At 39.0% G+C, this 27796-nt stretch overlaps 1 protein-coding gene across 15 annotated transcripts in view; it reads left to right on the forward strand.

The window, feature by feature from the left end:
- LOC308649646 (uncharacterized protein) overlaps positions 1-27796 on the forward strand; it is a 294900-nt gene that overhangs the window by 48187 nt on the left and 218917 nt on the right. For 8 of the 15 annotated variants that reach the window (XR_014022139.1, XR_014022140.1, XR_014022142.1 and 5 more), the window contains exon 4: positions 21240-21346. Coding sequence is in view for 5 of the 15 variants with exons in the window: in XM_081295374.1 (XP_081151500.1) it covers positions 21240-21257 (18 nt within the window). In the remaining 10 variants the exon portion in view is untranslated. Of the gene's footprint in view, positions 1-21239; positions 21347-25290; positions 27719-27796 lie in introns of those variants that run through there. The other 7 variants (XR_014022144.1, XR_014022146.1, XR_014022147.1 and 4 more) reach the window with 3 other exon arrangements.

A 27796-nucleotide genomic window follows, 5' to 3' on the forward strand; every position in this document is an offset into this window, starting at 1 on the left:
GGTGAGTGGCATCACCTTTGTAACTTGAAGCAGTCCTGGTGGAAAAGCTTAGACAACAGATCTTGGCAAACATGATAAATCGAGCCTTCCTCACGCCTCCCAGCCCAGGCTGTGAAGCTGGTGCAGCTCTCCACTGGAGAAGCATGCCTGAGGCTACAGGGTTGCCTCCCCACTTCTGGATTACAGGGAGAGGTTCTCTGCACAGGGCCATGAGTGGTGATTGATAGGTGTGATTTCTTAACTGTTTGTAACTGTCCTCTTGAGATTTGAATTCAGGCAAACTGGAGGCCTTTACTCAGCACTAACTTTCATTCACTCATTTATTCCTTCTGCAAACGTTTTCTGCATACCTACCACGTGCCAGGTGCAGGCCTGGTGCCAGGTACACAACAGCAATTATGATGGACTCCGCTCTTACCTTCACAGGGTTACATTGCCAGAGGGCCTCAATCTTGGCGCTTTGGGGCTGTATTATTCTTTGTTGTGGGACAATTAGAGGTGTCTCTGGCCTCTGCCAGCTAGAGGTGATTACCAACTAGGGCTAGTTGTGAAAATCAAGATGGCTCCAGACACTGCCAAATGTCCCCAAAATAGCCCTTTTGGGGAATGTCTGTAGGAAACACCTGTTAAGTGAGTGAAGCTGGTTGTGTGAGAGAAGCTGCCATTTGCATAGGCACAGTTTTCTCTGCTTTACAGAGAGAAACTGATGCACTTAAAGTAAGAAATTACTCTGATGTAGAGTTGGGGATAAGGCTCAATGGTAGACCACTTGCCTAGCATGTGCAAGGCTTAGGTTTGAGGTCCAGAACCATATACCAACATACAAGTGCGCGCACACACACACACACACACACACACACACACAAAATTACAAATAATTCCTAAATTGGACAAACAGGAGAATTCAATCTAGGTAGCTAGATGGTATAAACTTTGAGTGGTATAAATTTTGGGTGAGTAACTTGATAGGCAAGACCCACAACATTAGTTTTAAAGAATCATTAAAAACTCGATGTTATTCTATGACCAAAGATCACATGTAGGAAGATAAAACAGAAATTTTCTCTAAACAAATTTCTGACAAAGAATCGTAAAGGATCTTGATAAAAAAGGGAAGTAGGACTGTCTGAAAAACCTCATGTGATCCTGTGATTGCTAAGGGACTATTTCACAAGCCCATGGTGAAAAATGACCTGCAGAAGACATGAAAGGAGTCGAACATACATGCTGACGAATATGCAGATGCAGGGTGATGCATGGAGTCAACTAGGGCTTGCAAAAAATGCCAACAACAACAAAAGGATGGTTTAAAGCTGTGTTTGGAGCAAGGAAGAAACAAAGGAGGGAGGCCCTCTACTTGGAGCAGATGGTGTAATGTGAGCAGATGACCAGGAGAGCACAGACCTTCAGCTTCAGTTTTGCTAAGGCCTCCTCATCAAGGAGGATCATGTTCCAATTGGAAAGATATTTTAGAACAAATATTTTAAAAGAAATTGACCCAATACAGCAAAGAAGTCACTAAACACTTGTTTTCAGCATTTAAAAAAAAATTCAGTTTCATCTATTCATTCATTCATCCATCCATCCATCCATCCATCCATCCATCAGAATGTACTGAACAAGTAAAAAGCAATCACTCTCAGTTCCTGTGTTCAAGGATTTCATCCTCTGTTGGAAAATCCAAAAAAAAAAAAAAAAGAAGTAAGTAAAATTTTCTGGACTACCTTGGACGCCTGGTATCCCACATACCGCCATTCAGGACTCAATAGGGGTGTAATCTGCTGTGATGCTGGACAGGTGAAGTCACAGACTTCTCAAAGTTTGATAAATACGTATTTCACAAGATGAGAAAATGAAGGGAAGAGACAATAAAAAGGTGCTCCTGGTAGAAGAAAATACCCGCTTATGGGCTGAAAATAACATAATGAGCTACTGAAAGAATCTGCCTATGTGGTCACACAATCACTGTTGGCAAATTTTGAGAAGCCATGGTGCATGGTATTGGTTCCAGAAGCCTGGGGATGATAAAAACTTGATTATCTAAAATGGGATCCTGCAGAACCCTTCTGTGTTCTCCAGTCTGAACTGTTTCCCCTACATGTGCACATGCTACTTCCTGCTCTTTGTCCAGGCACCACAGCACATGTGGATGATGAAGAAGGAATAGGTCACCTGTGCATCCCTCCCCTCCACACCTGGTTCCAGGTAGCTTATCTTTAGGTTCCAATTTATTTTTCTCCATGTGTGCAACTGGTACCACTAATTCTGGTGGGATCAACTTGGGGGATTGTCAACTGGGCAATCATCAGAGCCACTACTTATGGTATCCAAAATGGGCACAACCTCAGTGGAGACCAGTTCCAGAGGGCTTGGGACCCCATAGAGGGTTAGGTGGAGTGACAGTGACTCATGGTAATATTTAGAATAATGTTTAGGAATGTATTACCACTTTGGGGTTGAAGATTTTTAGTGAGATAATATAGCGATCCTTGGCAGGTCTATTTTGACATTAGCATGCAGGGACCCAAATTGCAGATGACTAATAACTGGAAGAGATAGCTCATCAGATGGATGGAAGAGCTAAAAATGAAAGAAAATAGTTTCCAGTTTATGAGAAAAAGCCAAAACAAAAAATGTGAAATTTATCCCAGAATAAATGTTATTCTCTGAATTCTGAAAAATCTATTTTATGAGTGCAGGTTGGAGGAGACAAAATGATTTATGTAAAAGAAGGCTTATAAAGTTTAATTAATCATGAGCTCAATATCAACCCGTAATGTGACGTGGCTGCTGAGAAAACACAGGTGATGTTTCTTCTCTTTGAAATGCTCTGTCCTTGATGCTTTTCAAATTCCAAAACCAATACGTGTCTTGTTTGAAAAAGTGGAACCGAAATGAAAATTTAAAAGGATATGAAAAGGCCTTTCTCTGCATCTAGTTTTTGGCTCCTTTTGGCCCCAACAAAGAATTATCTACCTAAAATGTTAGCAGGAACAAAGTCCAAAAACCTCACCTTATATTTACTAATTCACCCTATTTTTCTATATGCTGTGGTGTCCTGAAAATTATCTGCAAGAAATTTTTTCATGTTAAAGTTTTCCCCTCTGTAAAATGGCAATACTAACAGCATCCACCTTGCAGAGTCGTTATAACAACAACAAAATCAAACGTGAGGTATCTAGACCAGGGTGGAAGAAAATCAAGAGGGGCTGGGGTTGTGGCTCAGAGGCAGAGTGCTTGCCTGGCAAGTGTGAGGCACTGGATTTGATCCTCAGTTCCACATAAAAATAAGTAAGTAAGTAAATAAATAAATAAATAAGGTATTGTACCCATCAACAGCTAAAAAAAAGAGAGGGACCTTGGAAAGAGTAAGACTCTGATAAACACCACAGCAGGAGGGAGCTGGCTGGCCTTCTGTCTTGGTGAGGGCAGGAGTTTATGGAGCTTTAGCAAAAAAAGGGTGGCCAAAGTTCAGAGAGCTTGGGAGTAGTTGCTCAGAAAGGTTGCCCAATGGGGGAGTAGTGGACTTGCAGACCAGCAGCTGTGAACTGGGCGATTCCTCTTAGCCGAAAGAGGAAGGGGCAGAGCCTAGGGTCTGTGTTACTCCAGGCCTGGGGGGCGTCTTCTTGTCCTTCAGGGCCTCCTGCCAATGTACTCCACAGAACTTGGTTGACGGTGCTCTGTTCTCACTCTCTATCAAAGTGCTTGCCAAAGCCACATGGGAAACAAGGAAAATAAAGAAAGATGACACCAATAAGAAGAGTTTGCTATGGCAAGGGAGTGGGCCATGTCACTCTCTTCCTGATGAGGCTCCACGGGAGGCAGAGGAGGAGGAGGGCTCTGCAGTGAGACAGGGCAGCTCCAGCTGGGAGGCCTTGGGTGCCAGGAAGCCGGAGGTGCAGGGTAAACTGCAAGCAGAGTGCGCCTGGTGACGGGTTAGGGTGGGTTTTAGCTTTTTCTGGCTGGTCTTCAGTTGGGAGTGGGGACAGAATTAGGGAAGTTGTCAATTGTTGATCAAGTCTTGGACATTGGGGCTGAGTGTTCCAGGTATTATTGTTTAGCTTCTTGGACTGTTGCTGAAGACAGCAGTCCGGCTCTCTGGGTTCATGCTGTTGATGAAGTGTTCCTTTCCTGGGAAGGTTGCTACAGAGCGTGGTCAACCTTCTGCTGTTATGCATGCGGTGGTCCTTGTCAATTTATTCAGATTCATTCTCTAACTTTGAGGTTCCTCTGATTATTTCTTCCTTTGTAATTTTCTGCTTATTTCATCTGGTCTAGTGCAGAACCACTCCCCCACCCCCAAGAAAAGGCTCAGATTGCTCACGTTTTCATTCAAGTTGATTGTTTCTAACATAAATTTTATGATGTGAGGGGCTAATGATTCCGATGCTCCAAAGTTCAGGTTCTTGAGTCTTATTAAAATTCAAAAGCTAAGGCTTGCACACTTATGTCTCGTGCTGTTGTCTGATGGTTCCCAGAGGCAATGACAAAGAAAAGGAAAGGGCAATAAGGGTAAGAACATTTAAAAATAAACAGCCCATAGCACACAGTACCTCAGACTCACCACATTTACCCGTGTGACATTGAGTTGCTCTCCCTGGAACCTCCAAACAACTTGGGAATGTTTGGAAGGATTATTGAAGAATAAGCTTTTGGAAATAAGATTTGAGTCAGAATCCAGCATGTGGTCTAGAAACACCTAGGATTAGGGTAAGGCAAAGTGTCTTTTATTTATATTATACATTCATTGTGAAAGTAAATTTACCAAACTCAGCTATGAATTCGCTTTCTTTTTAGGCAACTTGTAAGTACATACAGCTCAGTTTTCCAGTAGCTTGTGCAATTTGTTATAGATTTTTCAGTGCATAATTAATCAGGTCTAGTGTCTGTATCCTATCACTGTAAGGTAGCTCAAATGAATTTGCTTCAACATTGCACAGTTGTCATTTCTCAGTTTGTCTGAAGTTCACTTCTAGTCGCCATTTCCTTTGACATATTCCCTTTTGCATTCAGGTTTGATGTTTTTAATTTATGTTGAGAGGGCCTGAGTATGGTTTTAGCATATCTCCTTGATTTTCTTGTTTGAGAGTATTGCTAAATAAAATACAGAGTTCTTGATAAAATACAGTTCCAATAAGTTGAAACTTTTGTTGTATTTATTGCATGTGACTTTGAATTGAACTTTTTTTGTTTTTTTCTGTGCTGAGGATTGAATGCATGCTAGTCAAGTGCTCTACCACTGAGCTAAACCCCCAGCCCTGCAATATTTCTTAAGATATTTATAAATTAAACTTTTGGACGATGTAAATTAAAATGTTTCAAGGTAAAAATATTAATATTATAGAACTACCTGATAAAAATAAACCACAGGGAGCAGCTATTAAAATATCCCTATCAAGCCTGCCCCAAGGAGATATTTTTGCAATAAATACATTTTGCATATGACATTTAAAGCAGTTGATTAAGGGAATGGAACGATTGAAAGTTAGCAGGGGTAGAAATAAGATTTTTATCCTGTGCTTTCTCTGCTTTTTCTTTATGATTGCTTAGGAGCTGCTGCACTAAGGTGGGTCATGAAGCTGCAGTTGTAACCCGCTGGGATGCTTGTATTTAAGGATTGCTGAGTTGTGCTTCCTTCATCCTAATGTCTCTTACTTGCAAAACTTGGGGAATATGAGAGATATTTTTATAGGTTTATATGAGTGTGGTTGTTTATGGAAGACTTATAATTTGACTAAAGAGGGTTATCTTGGAAAAAGGCATGGTCAGGTATGTCCTGCCACACTGAATACTAATATGCCTTCGGTAGAGGCACATTACACTTTTATTTCTGACTGTACATTGAATTATTTACACCTTCAAGGCAGCTGATTGAACTGCAGCATCAGTCAATTAGCAAATCAAAAATTTATATGATTCCAATTTAGCATGGAGTCCTTCTCTCTCTCTTTTTTTCTTTTTAGATTTTCACCCTGACAGTGACAAATTACTCCTCTGCTGGCTGAGATTGGAAATTAAAAGCATTTAGAGTTGCTCATGCATTTATGCTAATGAGAACTTCTGATATGATTTGCATGCAAAAGAGGACAATCTGAAAGCTCATCAGTTTTTCATGCTTCCGCATTTTGATGTAGCAGAATTTTTTTTTTCTGTTTTTCCGCGGAGCAAATTTTTTTTTTTCTCCAGGAAACAATACTGAATGTGAACAAAAAGAGTTCTTTCAAGTCAGAAAGTTCTTCTTTTTACCCTCCAGATTCTTGTCAAATCCTGCGCCTGCACTTTCAGAACTGTAGCCCACATTCATTAGCATTTTAGATGTTTATCAAAGGAAGGTTCCAGTATCTGCCAAGCAAGATTATAGCTCAGATTCATTTTCAATTCAGCAAGGGAGGGGGTGGAAAGAAGATCTGGGAACCCACAAGAGGAAGGACATGCACTCTGACAATGTTCTTCATTTAGAGCAAATTTGATTAATCACCAAAGGTGGCAGTTTTAACTTTCAAACATGGCTCTGACAAATTTTAGGAAGGGTGTTAGTATAAAAATCTTCCACTGATATTTGTATAAAAGAGAGCATTCAAAATGAACATAGAAAACTTGAGGGAAAAAATGAGAAGAAACATATTACCTAGAAATTTTGAAAGGAATTTAATAATTTTCATAAATATGCATTTATTGAACCCTTGAGATAGCAAAGGGTGAATTGAAAGGATGAAAATACATAATTAAAAAATCATTATTATTAGAAATTCGTCTTCCCTCCTAGGGTTCATCTCATCCGATTAAAAGCCAAAAATGCTTACTATCAAAATGTAGTTGGTGCCATGGAAAATTTTATTTAGCCAAAGTAAGTTTGCTTGTATTACTGTGAATTGTCATTCGATGCAGTTCAGATCTATTTTGTACTAAGTACATGAAGACAATGCAGTGCACACCATAAATATACTATCTATCTACTCACATCAAGAAGCCAAGAGTCTTTCAATGCACATAATCTAATTTACCTAAGGTTTTCTAGGGAGCAGTTCTTAGACTTGCCTTTTTATGCTGGAGTTTACTCTGATGGTGAAAACCCTGGCATTTGATGTACCTGTTTGCATCTGGTGCTCCAAGCTGCTCTCACATGGAGCAATGTGTGCTAGCTGCTGAGGGCATTGCCTAGAGTCTGGGATCGCTTTGGATCACTTCCTTGTGGATCCCTTAGGACTGTGCTGTTGCACCATTTTCTGCCCCACACCTCTTTCAGGAATCTTGGACTCCCATTCTACATTGTCACTGGATTGCAGATGTTTACTTCCAGTGACCCTGGATTTCTGCAAGCATAAAGAACACCTTAAGCCAGAATTCTATTTTGGGTGATGATACTTGGAGCAAAAGCCACTTCACTGCCAATCATATAAAGTATAGCACATAAATTTACAATGAGATTATGGCTATGTATTTTTAATACTATGGTTTTTATTGTTATTTTAGAGTGTAGTCCTACTTGTAACAAACAAATTTGCTGTAACACAGCCTGCTGTGTTATGCTGGCAGCAGCCTCATTAGTCTCACATTTATTGCATTCCTTGATTGCATCAAGAGGCCACATCAAGATTTCTTAATATTTATTAAGAAAAAGCAAATTTCTATACATAAGGTATTGGATTATAATATTTAAAAGTTCAATAGTTGTCATATTTGCAATTGGGTTTTGTAAAATTCATTAAATTACTTGGTAATTAAAAAAAGAGGCCACATCAAGTGTTTGATTCATATATACATACCATTATGTTTGCACAACTGATGATGCATTTGTCAGAATGTATCCCTGATGTTAAGTGACATGTTACTGCACATATAGGAAGAGTCAGCAGAGAACTTTCTCGCTGACATGCAGACCAGCAACAAGATGACTGTCTGCAGGACAGGAAGAGGGCCCTCTCCAGAAACCAAATTACCTGGCACCTTGATATTGGACTTCCCAGCCTCCAGAACTATAGGAATAAATTTAATTTGTCTAACCCACCCAGGATATGGTGATTGTTATGGTAGCTTCAGCAGACTAACATATTAGCAAGGAAGACAAGAAATACAGTGGGCCTCTGTATTCATAGATTCTGCATCCATTGAGGCAACCAACTTCGGATAGAAAATATTCAAAAAGAGATTGAATTTGCACTAAATTTTTACAGACTTTTCTTCTTATCATTTTCTAAACAATGTGTTATAATAAGTATTCATTCACATTGTATTTGGCATTATAAATAATCTATAAATAATTTAAAGCATACAGATGGATGTGTGTAGGTATACCTAAATATTAGGCCCTTCTAGATCAAGGATTTGAACTTCTAAATGTCCTGGAACCCATCTGCTACAGACACCAAGGGACAATTACGTTTGATTTCTAAACTTGGTTCTTAATCTTATTTGTTGTGATCTATGCTATGCTGCCTGCATATGGTCTAACATGACCATCTTATGAAATAAACTTTTGATCTGTTATCCTCCATGACCATTTGATTTAGTAAATCAATCTATCATTTTGTATGGAATTACATAAATGAATATTCAATGACAGATAATTTGGTTTGCTGTGGATCGGGTCATGTGCAATGTGGGAAGTAACGCTGAACCGAGTAAGAGCTTGTGAGTTCCTAGGCTCTGTAACCCCCTCCCACCTGCTCAACACAGATGCAGCATAGCCATTTGTCATCTTGGAGGTGAGCGATACAACATTCTACTCCAGGGCTGCAGGCCTTCACCCAATGGCTAACGGGACAGAAAAACCGAAGGCAAACCTGGTGTGATAAAGAGGGCTGGCTGCAAAGGCTTGAGTTTTGAGAAACTGCAAAAAGAGACACTGAGAACCCCCTTAGTTGGAACTTCAATCCTGCTATGAAAACTATATTGGAATTGTCTTGAAAAATTCCTTTTTTAGATTATGTGTGCAAAGGCAAGGATTAACATCTTTTTCTTTACACAAAGGTGTGTGTTTTAAGGCTTTCTATGAGAATACAATAACATCTGGTGCCATGTCTCCATCCTAGGTGGTTCATTTATCTTTTCATATCTAGGGAAGTGTCAATGGCACCCTGCTGTGAGCTGCTGGGACTGCTGGAATGGAGTGGGAACAACCAGGAGGAGGCAGTGGTGGGGACCCCAGGTGGTGCTGCAACTGCGGGAGCACTGTCCTGTCACAGAGGGACAGGAGCGCTGAAGTTCTTATTCTGCTTTGCTTTGCCTTTGGCTGGCAGAAACTATCTTTTAAGTCCATTTCTGATATAATTATTTGTTCCTGTGCCTCCTAATATTTGCATTCTTTTATTTTTATTGCCTATTTGTTTTTCATTATATTTGACTTCTGATTCTTTCAAGGGGTGTCAATAAATCTAACTAATAATCACTAACATTTATTGCAAGCATATTAAATGTAAATGTTTAAGTGTTCAAGGTTGATGTGTTTTACAGTCCTATGAAGCAGAGTATTTTACAGATGAGGGGATACAGGCTTTGAAATCTCTTGCCCAAGGCACAGAGTTTCTGTACGTGGCAGAGCTGTGATTAACACAAGGGCTTGTCTGTCTCTGAAGTTCTCAGTACAGGGTTGGTGGCTGGGACATTCTGAGATATTATGACCTGAGGTATTCGTTGTATTTTCAGCTCCAGAGAAGGATCAAGAACCCATCTTTTTGGAAAGAAATCAGTGGGCTGGATTCTGTCTCTCTGAGGAAATGCACACAGGGGTGCTCATGGTGCATATTATGTTGCCTTTTTTAGATGCTCCTTTGAGAGGCCTATATCAAATAAAATGTTCAAATTAATGATGCAAACCAGGTTCTTTGACCCTTGCTTTATCAGTGCAGATTCTCATCCTGGGCTAAGCCAGGCTCTCGCATCTGCACTAACGTTACTCAGAGAACATGTCTCTTGCATGGGAGAAGTCCCATCCACCTTCCATTCTAATGGAATCGTCTGCAACAGAAGAGCATAAGCTCATATTTACGCAAACCATTACCTGTGTCCAGCTGACTGTTCATTTACTGAAGGGTTTTGAATGTGCTTGTGTTAGAGAACCAGGCACACGATCCTATTTCTTTAGAATGCGGGCTTTGGGGGCGCAATTCTTCTTGCTTTGACAAATTATAATGATGATTTTGCCAGATGGAATATGGACTCCCCAAGGAAACTTGGGGACTGCTAAGGACTCTGCAAAGGCAGCAAAACTTGTTCCACTTGGAATCAGAGGTGATAGATAGTCAAAAGTCAAATAGAGGTTGTACCAACACCCTTTACACTTATAAAGCCCCCTTTACAAAGGAGTCCCAAGGCACAGTGCATTTAGACTTGTAAAAATGTCAGCAGTTAAGGACAACACAGAGCAGCAGCAAACATGACCTTTCGTGTAGCCCTGAATACTGACGGGAGAGTGGGAGGTGTGTGCTTTTTATGGGAAGTACATTATACTAGCCGCATTCTCTCGAACCTGCCACTGTTCCAAATGTGAAACTTTTATCCTATGCCAATGGAGTTTTGTGTTGCTGTGTGATGATAGGATCTGATCCTAATTCAGCAGCATGTCTGAGATTTTTGCTACACGAAATAAAATTGCTACCAGGCAGCTCTACCATGTAGACACTGTAAATTATGGCCGATCACTTTGCTCTTTTAAAACAAGACACAGCACAAATATTTTCATTCACATTGTAATAATCTTTCTAAAATTTGAGTGTTTTTCTATCTTGATTTTTTTTTCTCAAAAAAATGTTGTTCTTTAAGAACTTTTTAAAAAATTCCCCACCAATGATATTGGTCTTTACCAGTGTTCCTGTGGGTGTCAGTGGACTCTTTTCTCTGCACTGTGTGTGTGTAAAACGTCGCTGATCTTTTATAGACACAATGGTCCCGTATACTGGAGAGACCAGTGTTGTTGAGATTCTAATATTTCAGATTTGCAAATTCTAAAATTTCAGGTTTTTAAAGCTACTTTATGGTTTTAAAAAAATGTTGTAATTTTCTAAACAAGGCAACCCATAACGTTACACAATGTGATGAACAAAATAACTTCATGCTACCTTTTAGATATTTTTCTTGAGTAGTTTTCTAAGGCTGAGACAAGGAAATGACATTCTAGGCCTTGGTCAGTAGGCAGTTCTAAGTAAATTATTCATTGTTTGATATTGTCAATTTCTTCACCGATCATACCCCACCCCCATTTTTTTTTTTTTGGTGGCAATGATAGATGACAGAAGAACTCAGAGATGCTTTCTGGGTGATTTCATCCTCAGGTTCCACATTTTGTCTTAGAGGATTTCCTTTGACTCATGTTTATGATTCACTTTTTAGTCTCCAGAATTATGAAAGTAGATTGATTTTATCCCTAAATATAAATCAGACTAATCGACAGTAGTTTCCAAATTACTCCAAATCCATCATAATCTGACTCTTGAAACATGAATATTCTTTTAATGGATTATAGATCTTCAAATTTTACCATACAATTCATAAAATTTAGCAGTGAAAAAGATATGTGGAATTATCTATCTCTGGTCCTGATATATCATATGTGATCTTTGTAGCTAAGGACTTAAAATTATAGAAGTTCATACTTTCTTTCTCTCAGCTGGCTGGGAGATGCTTTTGAGACTGTGGTCTGCAGGTGGGGAGGGTAGTACCATGATATGAGCTGACTTTGGATATGCTCCTCCTAAAGCTCAGGCAGAAGGAGCACTGGCTACCTGGGGTATATACTCATGGCAGATGCCCGAAAGCAAAAGACCAAATGTGTGAACACATTTTAGGTCTCTGCTTATGTCATGTCACTATTTTGCAGTTTATCAAAACAAGCCAAATGGCCAAGTCCAAAATCATTGGATAGGAAAGTAACACTCCCTATCATAAGACCATGAAAAATGTTTGGTTGTATATCACCACCACAGGAGAGTGACAGTTTTGACCAACTAATCCATTTCTGGTTAAATTAGCTCTAGAAGATCATGTTATTTAAAAATGGTAATCTATCACAAACCCCAATGAGGATGTGGTATTATTGCCATTATTTTATAAAGAAGGACCCTGGGACAGAGATAAGTCACTTGCTGAAGATTACCAGCTAAGGCATGGTGGAGCCTGGTTGCAAACCATGAGTCGGAATCCAGAGTCCTGATGACCCTCCTACACGGGCAGGACAGCTTACAGCACCAGTCTGTCATGGAGAGCAAGCAAAAGCAAAAAGTAAGTAATGAGATAAAATAAGAAAAATGAGAATAACAAAAATTCTTCAGACTCCAATCTCATGCAACCTGGAGACAAATATTGCATTTTATTATAATTTATTATTTTCTACTAAAATAGACAGAGTTTATCAAAACTGACCAAAATTCGTACACAAATCATAGGAGTGATGTGCTTCTGAAACCATGTTGGAAAAAGTGAACTATCAGGTGACACAATGGTGGCAGATCTCAACATTCAGGAAATACATATTTCCTGTAAATGAGGGAAGCATCACTCCACAACAATCCAATGTCACTCGCATAAAATAAAAAGCTTTACAACCTGGAAAGAACCACTAGGAAATCAGGCAGAAAGTGCATAAGGCAAAAGTTCAGAATGTGATGAGATGACAGATCTAAGAAAACACTAGAATAATTCTGGGCCAAGATTGACAAAAAGGAATTGTCATCCAACTGGTTCGAAGGTTCCTCAGGGGAGTCTGCAGGGGAGGAAGGACAGAGCACTCCTGGGAACACCCATAGAAAACACTGCTGTAGCCAGATTAAAATGCTGAGATTTCACCATTCATGAAACCTCCTTGAGGGCTGAGAAAGCGCCACAGACTAGAAATACAGGAACTCAAAGAAAAGACCATGAGAAAACAGGGAGAGCTGAAATGGGGATCTGGCAGAACCTAGGGGAAAATGCAAGTCACCCAAGGAGAACAGACCCTGTGGCCCTGCAGGCAGGAGCCCAGAGACTGGGGCCAAGGATGATGAGCAAAATGAAATAGAGAATTGGAAATTCCTTCAAGAGATTAGAGAAGACATTCCAAAGGTCGTATAAGGTAAAGGAGTTGCAACACAGGCATACGCGGGATTGGAATTTGAAAAAGATAAGCAAGAAGAACGGAGTGGAACAAATATTTAGAAATGTAATTCAAACATTTTGAAAAATACAAGAGTATATTATTATACTTTACATTTGTATCATACATATTTAATACATATTATATATAAATTATATAAAAATATAATTTAAACAAATGTATAATAAATATACATATAATACATATATTTATATATACTACATATTTAAATTTTATAATAGAGATTATTTATACATAAAATATATATTTAAATATATTGTGATAAAGACACACCTTATGTCAAAGGAAAGAACACCTGGATGGTCAACACTGTACGAAAGCCTAATAGTTATCGGTCTTTTAAAAAGAAAGAAGGAAATCTCTATACAACCAGGTTCCAAGAGGAAAGTATCACCCTGTGTTCAAGTTTTTCCACAATAACCTTTTATTCTGTACTTGAACAGCAGGAAAGCATCAGTTAGAATGCCTCAGTAATTGAATAATGTAGAGTAGAATTAAAAATAGAATACCATGGACTACACACTCTAGAAATGGATGCCAAATGCATGGGAAGTGAAGGAATTAGGACAGAATAGCAGCATGAGCCAGTGTGTAAAGGTAGGTAATTCAACATAAGGAACAGTGACCACCGAGTTGTCATGGGAAAAAAATGATATTCAACCCATACATCATATTTCTTGCCAGGATAATTTTTAAATGAATTAAATAGTAAAATGTGAAAATAAAACCATGAAAGTTATAGAAGACAATGTGGAATAATTCCTTAAAAATGGAGTCAGCCTTTTTTCTTGATAACTCATAATTCAGAAGCTATGAAGGGTTGATAATTCTGCATGAAAGCAAAGATACTGTGCATCATTGAAGCAGAGCATAAGGAAAGTCAAAATACAAATAAACAACAGGTAAGCTATATTTTCAACTATGCAATAAATAAAGACCTTACATTGTATTAAAAATGCCCAGAAAACAGTATTCAAATGGGGAAAAAGAAGAGCACATGGCACACAAAGCCATATTGATGTACAGCAAGATGTTCATTCATCTCAATATTAGTAAAGAAACACAAATCAAACTACACCAAAGTGTCCCCACATCTGGGTAATCTAAATACCTAAAGAGACTTTGAGGACCTGGCCACCTCATTCATTGCTTATTGAGAGTGTACGTTTGTACGACTGCACAGGAGAATAATATCATCTTAAAATATTTACCATGTTACCTGTCTTTCCCCTTCTTCAGACTTCATTTTGGAGTATGGGTTTTCTTTTTATTTCATCATAAGCCGAGTGTTAGATTTTGTCAAATGCTTTTCTCAGCCTCTGTTCAGAATTCTCATGAGTTGCTCTTATACTTGGTTAGCAAATGAACTAAATTAATGGAGGTCAATGGATGGAATCATTCTTTTTGTCTCATTCAGGGGAGGGCCATGAGAATGGATACCCTGCCTGGTGATTTCAAAAATGAGAATTCAACATGGGGAATTGGTGACAAATAGTTTGAGAGAGCTGAAAGAGATGGCTGGGGATGCTAACCTAGCTCAGGGGACTCATGGTCTCTAGGGCTGCAGAGATCAGCAGAAGGGGCCATATTGATAGGCCACAGGACCTAAGAGCCTTGGGGACCAGAACCGAAGGAGTTGGGACCCCGGGGGAGAGGCAGCAACTGCTGGAGATACCTCTGTGGTGGGGAGTTTGGAGAGTCAACCATGAATTTTCTGTAAATTCTGCTCTTCAATTTCCTTCTGGTACTTTCCACTGGCCAAACCCTATCAGAAGCTACTATGCCAAGGAGCAAGGAAACCACTTCCATATGGAACAGAACAGGAAAGGGCAGACATGGATCTTTAATCCACTGTTGAATGTATTCTGATTATTTGATTTGGGCTGAGCTGTGGTCTGAAGAGTAGTTTGAGGATATTGCACATCTCTATGATCTGGAACGTGGGGATCATCTTTCTCTTGACCCACACTTATTAATATAAATTTGTTAATTAAATTTTAAGTTTTAAAAAAATGGTCCCCATATCCTTAATTAATCTCCTTTCTCCCATTTTTTTTCTTGTTTTAAACTCAGGTCTCCATTTTTTTCTTTCTGATTAGTTAGGCCAGAAATTGGCTTACTGTATTATTCTTTTAAATTATAAAATAAAACTTTTAGTTTTATTGGTGAAGTCTGCTCTTTTGTTTTGTTTGCCTTTCCACATAATTATTTTCTGATTTTATTATTATTTAATTCCTTTGAGTTTAAGTTATTTTTTATTTTCCATCATCTTGAATGGAATGTTTATTTCATTTTTATCAGTTTAATTTGAGACCAATTTAATATGCATTAAGGGCTCATTTTGCTCTGAATAATGGTTAGTCAATAGCCCATGGATTCTGATAAGTATGACTTTCATTGTTATTTATTTCTCAGTTAATAAGAATTTTATTTTGCTTTCTTCTTTTTATCATGTAAATTCTCAGCTTTTGAAATCTTTTCACATATAGAAAAATGCTTACCTGCATGCCTACAGCCAAATTAAATATCAATTTGTGATTAAGTACAAAATTTTGCCAAAGTTTTGTTTCATTTTTTTGTTTTATCTTTTTAAAGAAATGAAACAGTAGATAAGGCTAAAACTCATTTTTTTTTCACTCGTCTTTTGATTCAGAGGATAATTCTATCACTCTATGTAGTTTTGAAATAAGTTCATGAATCCAAAATCATGCTATTCTGTGTTTTAAACTTTCATAATTTTGTCATATAGCAAACTTTTTTTTTGCACATTTCACTTAATAGTAAATTGTAAATTTGGATCTGCATCATTCATTTTAACTGCTGTATGGTACTTCACTGGATGAGTAAACCACATATTTTTTTTTTAACTTTGAGACAGATTGCTTTAAAATGTTTCACAACATGCATAGCAATAAATATGCTTTTATATGTTTTCTTATGTAGCCATAGACATTTTCTAAGATAGTTATTTAGAAATAAAATTTCTTGACAATAAAATATTTCTAGATTAAACTGTGTTGAATATTTCCAGATTTTCCTTAAAAATATTTATTGTTTAGCGCTTCCACCAGCAGTTCGTATTTGCTGTTTTCAGTTTAAATTTTACTAGCATATTTTTAATTTGTAACCAGGTTTCTTGCTCTATGAATTGTTTATTAATATACTTGCTAATTTTCTATCAATTCTTTGCCTTTTTCTTATTGATTTTCAGATATCCTGAATATCTTATATACTTAAGTGTTTTGTTAATAATATTGGTTACAAATCTTATAAGTGATTTTCTTTTCATTAGTCACCTTTCACAAATCAAAAATTTTAGTTTAATTTAAATCTCATTTATTAAGTTTTTCTTTATTGGGTATGCTTTCACATCTTACTTAAGAAATCATTTCTTACCCTAAAGCCATGAAGTTATACTGTTTTACATTTTATTTAAAGTGTTTCTCTTCAAAGGGTATACTTATTAAAAACACAGTGCATACTTATGTCTTAATCCTTTTGTGAGCTATCAATCAACTTTTGACTTTTCTTGTATGATCTATCATTTGCCTCATTGGCATTTATTGACTTTTTCCTCTGATTTGGCATGTTTTCTCTGCCATATGCCAAGAACTTGTTTGTATGTGTATCTCTTTCTATGCTGTTGTCTGTACCAGTAGAATTTTTGTTTATCCTTGTGCAAAATTCTCCCTGTTTCCATCTTTAGGATTATGGTAGGTATTAATATCTAATGAAGCAAATCATTGTTGACCTTGAAAATCACTCTGGATATTCTTTGCTTTTTTTTCTTCATATGAATTTTAGGATCAGTTTGTCAATATTCATAAATAATCTTTTTAGGGTTTTGATCAAAATTAATTTATAGATTAATCTTGGGAGAATCAGCAGCTTTTATTCTTTCTGGATTTCTCTTCTAACTTACGTTTTCTATGTTGGCTTTCCAGAAAGTTTCACAACTTTTTCTATGAAGATCTTTTGCTACATTTATTCCTAAATGTTTTAATGTTAGTGTTGCTGTGAATGTTATCTGTTGGGAGGTGAAAATGTGTCACTATGAACGGAGGAAAAGAGGAAAGCAGAATGTGTCATTACAGAAGGAAATGTGGGGTGTCACTAGATGGAGCCTTTTAAAGCCAGGTAGCCATGGCTGTGGCAGTGTCTAAGTCCAAGGCGGGGTGAAGGGACATGTTTCTGTTTGACTCCAGACTCCTATCACTTCATTGAGGAGCTAATACCACTCACTTAGATCCAGAAATGGCAGGTGGTATTGCCACAGCATCTGCAGCCTGCTGGTTTGAATGTGTAAAGCAAGAGCTATTGCTAAATTGTAGAAACTCCTTGGCCAAACCAGGATAGGGCAGTCACGCTGGACATTTTATAACACTGTAAGTAATAGTGGCTCCAATTTCTAAGATGGTAGAGATTGATTGTAAAGTAAACATACAGGTGGTTCTGACCTTAAAGTCCCAAGGAACCAAGCTCCATAAAAAAGTTCCAAGTTTGGGCTGGGGATGTGGCTCAAGCGATAGGGTGCTCGCCTGGCATGCGTGCGGCCCGTGTTCGATCCTCAGCACCGCATACAAACAAAGATGTTGTGTCCGCCGAAAACTAAGAAATAAATATTAAAAATTCTCTCTTTCTCTCTCTCTCTCTCAAAAAAAAAAAAAGTTCCAAGTTCCTACAGGCAGTAATGTGGCTGATTATGAAGGTGTGGGAAGTGGGAACAAAACTTGGATATTTTATACATAACATATTTCACTGCCTCTCAGAGGCATAAGAAGTTCAAAGGAATCTACAAATTTGCCTTTATGCTTCTTTCTTCTCCATTTAAAGTAAAATTTCTATATTTTACACTGTTGACTCAGGCTTTATTGATATTCTTTTTGATGCCAAGGTATTCCTCTGCAACAGATCTACAAAATGATGAACTAAACGTGTATTCAAGTCTCCACAGCAAGATGGATATGGGACGAAGGCAACCTTGGTGACCTACAGTCTAACACTCGCCCGTGCTGTTATGGTTTGGATGCGAGGTGTTCCCCAGAGCCTTTGTCAGTGCAGAATATTCAGAGGTGAACAGGTTGAACTGTGCGAGGTGTGATCTCGTCACTCCATCCTAGTTTGAATAGTCTGACTGGGAGGTAACTGCAGGCAGATTGGTGTGGCAGGAGGGGTGTGTCGCTGGGGGGTGGTGCCCTGGAAGGGTGCATCTTCCCTGCAGCCTCTTCCCCTTCTAAGCCCCCTGAGGGGAAAAGCTCTTCTCCACAACCCTCTGCTGTGATATTCTGCCTCCCCTTGGCTCCACAGCAATGGAGTCAGTTGTCTATGGACTGGGACTCTGATACCAAGAGCCAACATAAACTTTTCCTCCTCTAAGTTGTTCTTGTTGGGTATTTTGGTCACAAACTCAACTGAAACACAGAGACATACTCCCTTTCCCATACACATTCTTACCAGTCTTTCTTTTGAAATTATGAACTTAGGGACTTAAATATTCTACTAGAGAGCCCTTTGGAAAGCTATTTAATGAATATTTATAGGAAATATTTGCCATTTGAGCTAATATTTCCTTTTGGATTACCAATTCTGCGAGGAATGTTTTGGGACCTACCGTAAAATCCAAAGAGGATGAAACAGAATGAAAAGGTAGATATCAAAGTCTAGGGGCGGGCAATGTTGAGAAGGTTATTTTAAGAAAAATCAAAATGCACCGGCAGGTGTGTGGAGGGAAGAGGGAAGGAGATGGAGGAGGAAGAGCCTTCACCTTCAGGACACTGGCTGGACCCGTGTGGAAGGAGGGAAGCCCGGCCCTGAAACCAAGCAGACAGGCTTTGGAACAGGGGAAGACATTTTTATTCAGATGTCGAATTGGTTCTTCTAATTTTTAAATTGAATTTATTTTTAAATTTACAGGCAGTAAAAGTCATTCTTTCTGGTGTGCATTCCTAAATTTCTATATACGCCAACAAAGTCTGCAGATCATTCCAGTCACCTAAGTAAAGTCAGATGTGAATGAACACACACACACACACACACACACACCCGAAACTCCACACCATGTCGTGGGATTTTCTGGACCCCACACACAAAAGACCAGAACAGTCATTGAATAGAGGACAATAGTGATCTTGTTAACATTCTAGAGATCTCCAAGTGCACAGTAAGATTGTCCCGCCCCAGAGACCTTCCCCATTGTCCCAGTGACAGCAATTTATATGCCTATGGTGCCTCGGCTTTGCACCCAGCTTCGTTTGAATTACTGTTTTGATGACTTACACTTTAAGGTTTGCTGGGACTCCTTGTCACTAAGATTTGTACCACTGAGATAAATATTAGTGAGTCAAAATTCGCTACCTCTTCAGTTAACTCCTTTATAGTGAAAGATATCCTACCAACGTGGAACAGGGTTATCTCCTAAGCCTTTGGAGGGGGTGTGTGCTGATGTCAAACTGGGAGCTTGCATGGTGTCATTATCTTTTCATATGACCTGGCAGAGACATAAGCAAAAATATTGTCATGGTCTTATTGGAAATTCCATGGTTAAGTTACTTTCAAATAAATAATGTAAAAGAAGGCAAACTTCTCTGGGAGTATGATCTTAGAGACGGAATTAAAAGATTCAGGGAGGCAGAGGAGGAGATTCTGTCTATTTGTCCTCAGCACAAAGGCTTTAGGTAGCATGTAGTGGATATGTGAAAAGAGAAAAATATGTTCCACTGGTTTTTATCCATTTCATTCCAAAATAAAATGGGAATTTTTATATAACCTGAAATAGTATACATATTTGTATTTCATTTCCCCTTTCTAACCTCAAGACATAATAAAGTGAGGTGGAGTGGGACTTCTTATAGCCTTTCATGTAGAAATTGACTTTTTAGTAGAAGATTAGTAAGGATGCCACTTTTTAAAAACCTGCATAGCCCTGAAAACGCTGTTGTCTGTTCAATATATATTAAATAATTTCAAAAACATCACTATTGAACTTTGAAATATTGTGTTATTTTACTAAATACTGCCCTGGAGGATTTTTTTGAAGAGACACATTATTTGTATTTATTTTCCAAATAATTCATTGTTTTAATATGGTGTGTCTATATATGGAATGGGATTTCCCACTCCACCCAGTTCACTACCACATCTCTCTGAGACTCAGCTGGGACCAGCCTCGGGGATGAGGTCTCTCTCCAGTTGCCCTTACTCTCCAGGGATAAGAAGATTCACTTATAGCAACACTCCAGGAGGTTTTTGTCCAGTGAAGCTCCTCTGATTTCTTAGTGAGAACCCCTGACTCTGTGATACTGCCTTGTAATTCTATTGACAACTTACATGTGCATGCAAGAAGCTGATTTTCCCTGTATTGGGAGAAAGAGGCTCGAGCAGTCTGGATTCACCAGCTGTTGAACATATAGATTAGAATTAGACCTGAGTGAAAATTCGTGTGCAAGCCAACGTCTTGCCTGCAGCTCTCTAATGAGCCCCTCTTGTATTGGTAAGCCTTGACCTCTAAAGCTCTCAAGTTTGTCCTGGTGCACTGTTTGCAGGAGACATGGAGGGAACTGTGAATTCAGGTTAACTCTCCTATAAACACCAGTGAGCTATAGGGGCAGCCCAGCTAATTTCAGGAAGGCAACTAGGGAATTCTGTGGCCGTCAGCACTGTCTTGTGTCTGCTTCTGTCTCAGAGATGGCTTCTGGGAATGCATTTAATCAATGTTTTATCCCCTCTTACATGAATGGGGCCAAGGCTATGTGTTTCAATGAGATTTTGATTGCAAGCTCTCTTGAGGGGGTAATACAGTTATATTATACTTTTTATGCAGCAATACATGGTAAATGTTATACAAAAATAATTGGACACATGATTAATAGCTCGTAAATGTCCACTTAGCACAGGGTGGTACTTTGTAGGGAAGTGTCTATTTTCCGTTGAGAATTGAGTTTAGGTCAGACATCACTGAACACAGGCAGGAGACTATATCTTCCTAAAACAAAGACAAAACACAATGTGGTCTCGAACCGTTAAGAAATGCTCAACCATAAACCTATGCTGTATTCCCCTCTGCTTTAGAAATTTTATCTTTATCCACATGCAAATGCTGTCAGTGATTGGCAGGATGGTACACATGTTAACTTCAGCTTTTCCTATTTCTCAGACAGAATTTCATCAATAGCATCTGATAAATGTTCAGCGCCATGAGATCAGCTTTTATCCAGTTCACCCAGACTGCCTTGGTATAGTCACCAAAGATCTGCCGAGTGGGTGAGTAAATCATCAAATGCCCAGATTCCTCATCAATATTGTCAGTCTTCAAACTGAACCTGCATTTGCTGGTGGATGAACATTTTTGTGAGGGTAATGGGAAAAGCTTCCCCATTCTTTGTTTACAGCCATTGAAAATACGTAAAGCCAATTGTCAACCAGATTACAGTGGGTTTTGAAATGAGCAACTGGGATTAGGACATGGATTGGCATGTAACTGTGAGATCTTGGTCCTAGGCAAGAGCTATCCTTTCCCATTTCTATTCCCTTTCAATAAACATCTCATGGATCAATTAAATCATTTAAAAATCTAGTTCTAACTCAAGAACCATGCTCAAATCTCTAAGTCTGGATCCACATGGCAACCTTATAAGCCACAGCAGTAGGTGCACAGGGAGAGCAAGCTACCTTGGACTGGGTTGGGGGTACAAGTTTAGAAGACAGCCATCTAATTAAGGAGGTATCCACTGAGCTTGTAGAGAAACCTACCTGAGCCCAGATTGCTGCTGTAAAAATTGAAGAAGGCTTTTAAACTTTTTCCTTCTTCATTTTTTTAATCCAATCTAATTAGATTTCCTGGGAAAACCTACTGTCTGAAAATGTAAATATTAGTGGACTTTTATGATTTCAAACTAATGCAGTTATTGAAGAACATAACTGGTTGCTTAGCAGTGACTTCATTCCTACAGCATGCCTTTAGGGGTCTAAGGATCTTAAATGTCACCTACATTTGTTTCAAAGGTATGATGTACTGTTCAGCAAAAAATACCCTAGCTGGGTCCAGATGCGGCAGCCTGTGATTAGAATATTTCATGTTCAAATCAAAAGCTGAAAGGCCAGTGACAGCAAGATCCCCACTGCAAGTTAATAGTGAAATCACTGAGAATTCGGGGTAAGCGTCAGTAGTTTGAAGGACAACAAAAATAAGAAAATCATTACAAACCACCAGCCCAAGAGTCCACAGACGCAGGTTATAGTCATCAAAGGAAGCCGCTGTGCTTCTGCTCCATCTACGCTCTTGCCCTGAATCCTATGATTCAGGGAAGGAGCCTGCAGAAAAATAAGCTTGTTGAAACACTTTTGGTGGAGAGGTGGTTGGCCACATTGGAAGACAGAGGATTGCAGGGTGGTATGCCCCAGAGAAGCAGTATATAATATAAAAATTTCTGTAAGTTAATATAATATGAAAAGCCATATGTAAATTCATAACATACATTTATAGACACACAAAGCTGATTTTTCTCTGAGCATCTTCATTGAATCATAGAATTCATGGCAAGAACAGACTTTCAGCCCAGAGAGAATAGCTGTCTCATATGTATAGTCATAAGCCACACATTTACATTGTGATCAATACCAGACTGTGTATGATGGCGGTCCAATGAGGTTAAAATGGAGCTGAAAGATCCCTCCTCTGGTGACTCTGAAGCCGACTCTGAAGCCCTTATGACACTAGTGCAGCACTATAGTATAGTACCCATGTATTTGTGGTGATACTGGTATAAACACACTTACTGTACTCTTCCAGCCACATAGAAGTATAGCAATGCAATTATGTGCAGAACAAAACACTTGATAATGACGGTAAGTGGTCAATTACTGGTTTATGTATTTACTATGCTATACCTTTTATTGTTATGTTGGTATAACAAAGAGTTACTTCCACTTATAAACAAAGTTCACAATCTACCTTGTTTTGCCAGCAGCATCCTTGAACATCTCATGTCTACTTTATCAAGAGACCAAGTCCAGTGACTGGTCTATACCTTCTGGGTTTTTTGTAAGTAGATTCTATGAGGTTTATGCAACAACAAAATAATCTAATGATACATTTCTCAGAATATATTCCTGTTTTAAAGCACCACATAACTGTGTGTATGTATGTATATATATATATATATATATATATATATATATATATATATATATATGAGAGAACAATAGAGGAATTCATGCTGTGGAATTGGTGTGGATTATAGGGGCTGGTAAGCCTGAAATATGTAGGGAAGCTGGCAGGCAGGAAATTCAGGTAAGAGTTGACATTGCATACTTAAAGTTGAATTCCTTCTTCTTCGGGAAACCTTGATCTTTACTTTTTAGTCCTTCCACTGATTGAACAAGACCTACTCATGTTATGAAGCATAACTTTTACTTAAAGTTTACTGATACACATGTTAGTTGCACCTAGCAACATCTGGGACTGGTGTTTGAGCTAATATCTGGACACAACAGCCTATGTAAGCCGACATATAAACTCAACCTTCATGGTAGGCTTCTCCAGGTTTGCCAGAAGGCCATACTTTAAGAGACAGTCTTGGTGAATTCAATCCCTCATTCTTCCAGGCTTAGAAACCTGATTCCATCAACACCTTCAGAGAAATTCTGCTCCCAGGACTGACAGTTAACTGGAATGCCAGTTCATAAACTTGCAGTACACGTGTCATGGCTATTAAAAATATTTACATTGGCATGCCCAGCACATCTTCTCTACATAGACATATCTACTTAAAAGCCAAATGGTAACTTTCATAAAGACTATGATTGTAGTGCTGTTATTAAAATCATATAAAAATATATAATAAATTATCTGCATTCAAAAAAAAAAAAAAAAAGGAAAGAAAGCCAAATTGTTATCAGAAGTTTGCTATGATGGAACAGAAGACGCCTTGTTTAGCAAAATAAGCCAGACACAATGAGATGAGTGGCGCATGTTTTCTCTTGCATGTGGAAACTAAAAAACATAAAGGAAAAAAAAACACCTGAAAGTAGAGGAGTGATTACCAAGAGCTGGGAGAGTCCCAGGGTGGAGGATGAGGCTGGAAGAAAGGGGAGGATATGATCAATGTGTGCTGCACGCGTATAGAAAAAGCAGAGTGCAGTTAATATGTGTTAATAAAAAAGGAAGAACAGGACTGGGATGAAGACTACCTGTACAGAAAAATATCCATTTTGATTACATAAAAGATTTAGGCCTTATTTTAGCCAGGTATAAAATATGGGATCAAAACTTGTTCCCACTCTTTTATTTATTTTCAAGTAAAGTGTTTTTTTTTTTAAGTTTTCTAAGTGAAGAAGAAACGAAGACAATAAATTACATATTGCAGATGTGTGATGGCACAAGGTTAAATTGACACCTTCATCTCCACAAGAGGAATCTTGCTGCCAGGGAGTTGGAATGATGCTAGGTGCTTCTCACTTTCCCTGAGTGGTCACAGATCCATAGAAAGTCCTCTTCTTCAAGCTTACATTGCAAGCACATACCCTTTTGATGGACACGTTCATATGTTAATATATTTAATCATTTTAAACTGTTTTACTGGTATCATTCTGTTTCTCCCTATATTTTTTCTCATACGTTTTAAAAATTTTTAAAAATTTTATTGGTGTACTATATACATAAATGTGGATTCACTGTTACCTAGTCGTACACGTAGAGGATATAGCAGTATACTGTGGCCAATATCACTCCCTAATATTATCCCCTTCCTCAGAGATCAGTACTATTCCCTACTTACTATGCTTTTGCTGCTGGTATCACTTGCCAGCGACAGCAATGTTTCCTAAGGAACAGAGAAAGAGATGGGTGGAGAGTGTGTTAATGCTAAATTTGAAGTTCAGGATACACCCCAAGGAAGGAGGATTAATATTGGCTTTGGATGGGTTTTATATTCAGAGCTTTGTTACCAACTCCCTTATATGTAAAATGAAGATAATGAATTTAACATGTGTGTTATTTTAAGAATTAAAATAATTCAGATTGGGGCTGGGGATGTGGCCCAAGTGGTAGCGCGCTCGCCTGGCATGCGTGTGGCCCGGGTTCGATCCTCAGCACCACATACCAACAAAGATGTTGTGTCTGATGAAAACTAAAAAATAAATATTAAAAAATTCTCTCTCTCTCTCTCTCTCTCTCTCTCTCACTCTCTCTCTTAAAAAAAATTCAGATAAAGCAACTAACAAATACAGACTGGCATAGAGGAGGTGACTCAGAACCAATAATTCTCTGAGTTTGCTCCTTCTCACCCCACCCTGCCCTAGGATGTGAACGCATTTGAAGGTGGAGAAGGAGGGTGATGTTCATCTTTCCTCTAGAGCCAGGGTGCATATCCTTGGCAGAGTTAGACCACGAGACCTCCATCGTAGTTGTGGTACATTCTAAACAAGGCTCCATGAGCAAATAAATGACAGTTTCAAGTGATGCTCTAATGTGTCTCTGAGCAGAGGTCAACAGAAGCTGAGCAGGTCTGTGTCTGAAGTGGACACCTGGTCTGATGAAGAATGTGGAGGCAGATGGTCAGTCATGAAGGATGTCATCAAAAAAAAAATTTCTTCTTTCAGTGAAGTACAGACAATGAGAATCGCTGGTTCCCAAATCCTGCTGTTGTCTTTGCCTTCCATGTTTGAAGCTCTGCACTATGAATGAGGATGCTAACGAATGTCCACTTACAAGTAACTTCTGTGAGTGGGACAGAATGATAAGACCCAAGAAGTGCAGGCTGCAGTCGGATGACCTGGTTTATGCTCCGATTGTGGCACATTCTACCTGTACAGCCTCCACCTCCTAACTTCATCCTCTGAATTTCAGCTTCCTCCTGTTAATAACCACCTTCAGGGTTTTCTGAGGATCACATAAGGAAAGGCCCCTAGTTGGGTGCTCTTTAAATCTTCATCATTCAAATATTAAAGTCTTAGTTATTACCGTAATTAAATAACTTTGTAATTGAAAATTTTATGTACAATATTCTTTGCATTTCTGTATTACCTGTCATTTGAGATCATAAACTTCTCATGAAAGTTAATGAATAGTATAAGTATTACATATGAATATATTTAAAAAATGTTTTTTAAAAAAATACCGAGTTTGACTACATGCAAGTTTCTTTAATTTGGCTGGTGTTATACATTTCATATTGTAGGGTACAAACTTTTAACATATGTTTAATAGTTGTGTCTTCATTTACTGAGGTTAGGTTATTTTAAATCAAAACCCATAAAGAACAAGGTTATACTGTGAACAAAGAGACAAAGGGAAGCTAGCATGATAAATACAAATTCTTAATTGACCTGGAAGTTGGTTTAAATTCTCATTTCTTAGCCAGAAGCGATAGTAGTTACCAGGTTTGCAATATTTTCCCCAATTTTTCCGAATTTAATCCTGACTGTAGTGGCCAGATTTCAGATTTAGTTTTGCTTAGGCATTTGCTACAGTGGTGGGCAGAAGCCTCGGGAGAGTGATTATTGAGGAAAGACCTGGAAGAACTAAGGAGGTGGGAGAGCCTGGCTAACATGTGAGAGCAGAGGCCCAGGAAGGGAGGCCCTGAAGTGGGGCAGATCCAAGAAAAGTGACGAAGTGCCAAGTGCAGAGCAGAGCCTGGGTCACACCAGCAGAAAGCAAAAGGGACATCTGGTGGCTAGGCAAAGCCATAGGCTCGCATCTGCCAATCTTGAGGATGAGGTTCTCTGTATGGAGAGTTCCTTCCTGTTCCAGTCTGTTCACACTTTAGAAACTGACTCAAATTCTGCCCCCACTGCCCTGTCCCTCCTCTGGGTTGTCATAGCGGAGTGTGTGTGTCCCAGTGTGTACAGACTATCCAGCTAGTATCGTGGTCCACATGACCTGTTGTCTAGAATTTTACTGCTCAGAAAGCGTTTCCAAGGACGTGATTCCCTTTGGTGGTCAAACTCACAGGTGACTATCCTGTGGTCCTTGATGGGCAGACGAGGACAGAGTTTCAAGTGGTATGGCAGTAGCTGAGGGCCAGAGGCAGAACATGGGGTTCTGTCCCAGCTGGGGTCATCTCAGGACCTCCACCCTTAGCTGCTCTCTCTAACTCCCCTGTTGGTTGTCATTAGGCTGAGGACAAAGGCTGCATCCCTCTCTTTTTCCTCCCTTCTTTCCTGCTCTCTGCTTTCTGGAGCAGACCCTGCCAGGCCTCCACTTAGGTCCCCAGGCCAATGTCCTTTGGCCTCGAATGGTCTACTGTGAATCCTCTCCCAATACTCTCCAGCTGTTGTAGCAGCTTTGCGCCAAAGAGGGGAGACAGGAGAGCCTGGGAGTTCTAGTCCACAGGGGATGGTCCTTAGCCAGTGACTCAGGACGATGCTTTACACCCCAGCACCCGCCCTTGGCGAGGGGTGAGACTTTGTCTATGGTGTCCATTTGCTGTTCCTTCCTTGTCTTGTCCCCTGAACCTCACTGTCCGAGCCCCACCCCAGGAGCATTTCCATAAAAAATCACTTGCACATGTGTCGTCCTCCTTGAAATTGCCATTTCTACCCTTGGTCCTAGAACACGTAGCCCCAAACTCTTTCCCCACCCCCACAGCTTGGCACAATGTTGCTTAATACAGTAGATCGATAAGTGTTCATTGAATGAAAATTGGCTGCGGAACAACCATACAGCAGATCATCAATAAACTGATGTATGCCATCATTTGTTTGTGCAACAGA

This window comes from Spermophilus citellus (assembly GCF_964194105.1).
Source record: "Spermophilus citellus genome assembly, chromosome: 5".
Lineage (NCBI taxonomy): Eukaryota > Metazoa > Chordata > Mammalia > Rodentia > Sciuridae > Spermophilus > Spermophilus citellus.